The sequence below is a fragment of the Penaeus monodon genome, chromosome 4 (genome assembly GCF_015228065.2).
Source record: "Penaeus monodon isolate SGIC_2016 chromosome 4, NSTDA_Pmon_1, whole genome shotgun sequence".
Lineage (NCBI taxonomy): Eukaryota > Metazoa > Arthropoda > Malacostraca > Decapoda > Penaeidae > Penaeus > Penaeus monodon.
In genome coordinates, this window is record NC_051389.1 from 57,973,865 (window position 1) to 57,979,492 (window position 5,628).

Sequence of the window (5,628 nt, forward strand, 5' to 3'; positions counted from 1 at the left end):
AATTTCTTTCACTTTTGTTGTTAGTATTTTGTCAAAAGATGTCTTGTTTTATATTTCTATTTATGCTATCAAGAAGAACTAGTTTTCTATGTGTTTGAATTAAAATATTTGTCAGTAGTGTTACTGAAGAGGGTAAATGATTTTATGTATATATCATGGGCTGAACCATTAGACTAAGTTTTGTTGATATTTCAGTTTAGTATTAGTTTAGTATGTACTTCTGGATCTTTCTTATCTTCTTTCTTCATTAATGAGAATATGAGGTATTGTTATGATTATAACATATCCTAGTAAGTTATGGTAAGTATGCATGGTAAATGCTTTATTAGTATGATCATTATGATGGAATTGCTTTTACATTGTTTTTTTTTTTTTTTTATACAGTCTTAACAGATTTTATTATCTTACCAGTGTTGTGCTTGGTGTATGTTTCTATTTATCATCTTTTGGAATTATTTTATTAGTGCCTTGGAATGCTTTATGAGTTTCCGTTTCCCGTTTCATCATATTTGTGTTATTTTATTTTATCTGTTATTATTATTATTATCTTTTTTTTTTTTTTGTGTGTGTGTGTGTGATATAAATGACTTGAACAATTTGTTTTTATTTTGCAGCGAATGAAGACACTCCCAACAAGAGAAGAAGATTGTCCAAGGATAAATAGAATTACCTTTCGTTCTGGAGAAATGATATGGTTGCTGCTTCTGGAACAGTGTTTGAATCTTTCCATTAGTTTTCTCTGGGAATGGTGGAGTGTTGCTGTGAGCAGACAGCAGTGTGTATCAGTATTAGAAAAAAAAAAACAGTGCAATACCAGACGTTCTCTCTTGTGCTGTCTGTCTCCCTCTGTTCCTATGATGGTTCGCTCGGTGACTGATGCCAGCTGCCATTACCTTTCTTGTTTAAGTTACCTCTGCCTGACCGACCACTTTGCCAAGTCAGGGAAACAGCGTTGAAATAAGCTCAGTCAGTGAGTCCCTTGGTGGTCATGTGCGGCCAAGGGACCTGTTTCCTTCAATAGGTCAAAGTGGATAGACTCAAGATCTCAGCCTCTGGCACCCCATGATTTACCTTTTTTTTTATTTTTTTTATTTTTTTTTTAATCTACAGAAATTCTGTAGAACCCACTTTTTGTTAAGGCCGATTTTGTTATCTTTTATTATTGTACTGCTTGTAACAATGAATAGTGGTATGATATGCTATATGAAGTGTGAGTAACCGCTATAACCCAACAAGACAGTTATATGCAGTGACTGTGTGATTTTAGGGTGATGATCCCCCAGTGAGAATGTCTCCTGGTAGTGTTGTCAGGGACAGAGGATGGTGATGTGGCTGCCCTACAAATTTGGTGTGGACAGCTCTTGTGAGTTTAAACCAACCACGGCAGACAACTGCCCAACCACATTGTGGCGCCCCACATTTCTACACCAACACCTCTATTGTACATGTAGATTGTAAATATATCAAATGGTGAATGTTTTTAAGTGTACAAAGTACAGCAAAGTTAATATTTTCTGTGTATTTCTGTATAGATGACTGCAAGTAGATGCAGATCCTGTAAATTATAAGCTTAAAGTGTAGAGCCTTTGAAGGTGAAACTGCGGCTGTATTTACTGTAAATATTGTAATCTGTTGTATAGACTATCACTTCTGCAAAATACCTTGTTAATGATGTTTGTTTCCCACGTTCTATACCCTATGCCATTTCCTCTAAACACCTCACTTGCACTTCTTTCTGAACTATTTCTTATTTGCTAACTTCTGGCTTGTTCATGCCTTGCTGTAGGAGATTTGTGTTGGGCATACTTGCCTTAGAGATCATTTCGTTTTATGAACTTGATCAGAACTTTTTGCACAGGTTAGGATTTGACTCCTGTATTTGAAGGCATGAACAATGTAAAATATTTGTAATCTATCCTAATCTATTTTTTTAGCTTAATGGCATGAAAATTATTCTTTAATGGCCCTATTGATTCTATTGTAATGTAAGATTTCATATTTTACATTGTTATGAATAACAGTTTTAATTATATACATTGACTTTCTGTACAGAACATTTTAATAGTCCTATTTTCTCAACCTGTATTGCAATAATTATTACACAGAGCATGTCAAGAGTCTTGATTTGTCCCTTGGTGTATAGGGTGATTGTTCTTAAGAGATGTTTACAAGTCTTTAATTCATTTAGTCTTTATTTCATACCTGTTTTGGGGTTGGTGTCACAGATTTATTTATATGTTTATATTATGCCAATGCACGACCCTGCCTATTTCTCATTTCTTTTGAAAAAAGAATTTCAACAAGCTCTTGCTAGGAAACATCCATTGTCTCGATCTGTCACCCAAGGCACTCTGAAGACAAGACATACTGTAGTAAAGTGTGTGTATTTTGTATTTTTCTAAAAGATGCAACTGGAGGGCAAGGTGGCTATTGTGTCCCTGGCTCTTACAGTTGTGAAAGCCCCAGATATGGTGTATAATGTTACTGAAGGAGTAAACTGACCAATATGGCAGGCCAGTCTTTGGTGTCTCCCTTCCCAAGTCTTACGAATATAGCTCGTGTTAGCCTGTCCCACCCAAGACGCCGAGGCTTCGACCTCACCTTGTTTTGGTCTATTGGAAAGGCCACAACTTCCCCAGTACAAACATATAGAGGTCAGGATTGTAGCCATTTATCTTTTCTATTTTTAACATGTAGGAAGGATTTATGTAGATGTACAGAGAATATCTTGACAATGGACATAGTAAAGAAATTGATTAATCAACGCATCTCTAATCCCTCATAAAAAAAGTGAAAAAAAAAAAAAAAAAAAAAAGAAGGTGGCTCCCATTGGGATCTTCAAAGAAGGCTTACATAGTTGGATTGGATTCTCGTTCGACTGTTTTCAAGGTCATAAGATCATAGACATAATTATTTTGAGATCCGTTTTTGTTAAGATTACGATTGGCTAGATGATATTACGGCACTGTTTTCTAAAATTATAACACTTAGATTTTTGGATGATGATGCTTTTACTACTGCTGCTATGGTTTTCCTTATGTTATTATTATTATTATTATTATTATTATTATTATTATTATTATTATTATTATTATTATTATTATTATTATTATTATTATTATTATAATTATTTTTATTATTATAATTATTTTTATTATTATAATTATTATTATATAATAATAATAATAATAATAATAATAATTATTATTAATTATTATTATTATTATTATTGTTATCATGATCATTATCATGATCATTATCATCAATATCAGTATTATTGTTATTATATTATGATTATAATTATGACTATTATTATTAATTATTGTTATTAATTATTATTAATTATAATTATAATAATTATAATTATAATTATAATTATTATAATAATATAATTAATAATAATAATAATAATAATAATAATAATAATAATAATAATAATATCATCATCATCACTATAATTGTTGTTGATTTATTATTTGTCATGTGATATATATTTATTGATATTTATCAATTAATTATTATAATTTATTTTTTATTAATGTAATTTCTCAGTGGTATCAGCATCAGCTTCAGTGTTACTTTTTGTTGATAATATTCTAGATACTTTTAATTTACATTTACCATTATTAATCGATATCAGCTTTATTTTGCTGTTTTCATTATTGTTTTATTATCACTTATTTTATGGCATATATTAGTAGATATAGAAGTTTTAGTATATATCATTTATTATGATTACTCTAAATAATGCCTTTTGATATGGTAATTACTTGACATTGCAGTCAATGCCGATGTTTCATTTGTTTCAAAAATTTTGTGACCACTAAAATTAATCACCTCCATGGCTTTTATTACTGTTGGTTTACTTGTGTCATTATAATGGTGATGGTATTGATAATTATGATGATGTTAATGAGGATGATACTTTGTCATCATTATTATTATCAGACTAATTTTCATTACTTATGCTACTGTTATTGTGAGGCATTTAATTCCTTGACATTGGTAATGCCGTGAAATCTTGTAGGTGGACTATACAGAGAACCCTGGAACCATTCTGGAAAACCATTAAACAAAAACAAAAAAAACAAACAAACAAAGCTGTGAAGAACTAATGAAATTCTTGATTCTGTGAGATCCTGGAAATAAAAGACAAGAACATGTAATGAACAAGGAAGATAGAACTTATCTTAAAAAGTGCGAAGAAACTCTAAATGTACTCTAAGGAGAACTTATCAAAAAGATCCAAAGAAATGTGATGTGAAGATAGACTAAGATGATGTATGTGATAAGTGATACAGTTTTAAGAAAATAAATGAATATCACACTTACAAAATACCTTTTTTTAATTATTGATTTTTTTTTTTTTCTAAGTTGATATAAAATGAACCATATTTTTCTATTCCCTTTCGGGCATGAGTATGGGAGGACTAACCTTTTATGCCACATTAATTATGACCATAGTGATAATTAGCAGCTTATTCACTAAGTCTTTTATTATATGAGGTTATGCGTCCTTGGGTGTTCTCAGACTAATTGCCATTAATATGTTTATTAAATTAAACCCTTATCTATAACATATGCATTGATATTTTACATTATGCAGTATAGTTATGAGTGCATTGATGTGAAAATACTGATGCTTGCATTATAGATTAAAGTCTGAATTTAAAAAATCGTTAAAAAAACATTTATGGTAATTGGTCTACAAAACACTTTGGGATGTAAATGCCTTCATATCCATACGGTAATGAAATTTCCAGAAAATTCTAGTCTTTACTTTTTCTTACTTTTCATACCATTCAGATATCTGTACTGCAACATTTGGTTTAATTCTAATCTTTTATTTCTTTCTGCACACACAAACATTCATAATTTATTTTTATTTAAAAGTATGGCCACTCATATTTCATTTCACTATTCTCTACCTTCCAGTGATGGCAAATCTGACCATATCCATTACGGAAAATTTCACATACTGTTTTAAAAACTATATTTCCTAGGAAAAAGAAAAATGAGAAGGTACATGAAAAATATACGGAAAAGCTGTTTATGCTGTGAGTGAATATAATTTATGAGCCAGATTAGTGGAGACTTGCTTCTACAGTAATGCTGGTAAGATCTGGTTATCAAATAAAACTCACGTCCTGGTTCTTTGTAATAGTTTTTTATCTGTCTTTTACAGAACATGACGACCTTCACCAAAACTTGCAGCACCATAGAACTTTGTGCCTGAAAACTGATATATAACTAGAACATAGGGACCAGTAGGCAATGGTCACCTGATTTACCCGTGTGGTTAATTTGTAAATAGCAAAATTTGTTTTTAGTTTTTGTTTTAAGATCATTACAGGAAAAAAAATGGGTCGGAAGGTATATATAAATAGAGATATTACCTGTTTCACTTATACACACACTCACTCTCTCGCTCACTCTCTTGCACTTGCGGTCTCTCACACGTGTACACACACTCACACTCAGGCTCACACTCACGCTCACACTCACACACGCTCACGCTCACACACGCTCACACTCACACTCACACTCTCACACTCACACTCTCACACTCACACTCTCACACTCACACTCTCACACTCACACTCTCACACTCACACTCACACTCACACT

At 31.5% G+C, this 5,628-nt stretch overlaps 1 protein-coding gene across 4 annotated transcripts in view; it reads left to right on the forward strand.

Moving 5' to 3' along the window:
• Window positions 1-2,764, forward strand: part of LOC119572382 (mucin-17-like) — a 31,586-nt gene extending 28,822 nt beyond the window's left edge. For all 4 annotated transcript variants that reach the window (XM_037919466.1, XM_037919467.1, XM_037919468.1 and 1 more), the window contains exon 8: window positions 615-2,764. In XM_037919466.1, coding sequence (XP_037775394.1) covers window positions 615-664 — 50 coding nt within the window. In that variant the 3' untranslated portion in view covers window positions 665-2,764. The remainder of the gene's footprint in view (window positions 1-614) is intronic.
• Window positions 2,765-5,628: the final 2,864 nt, after the last annotated feature.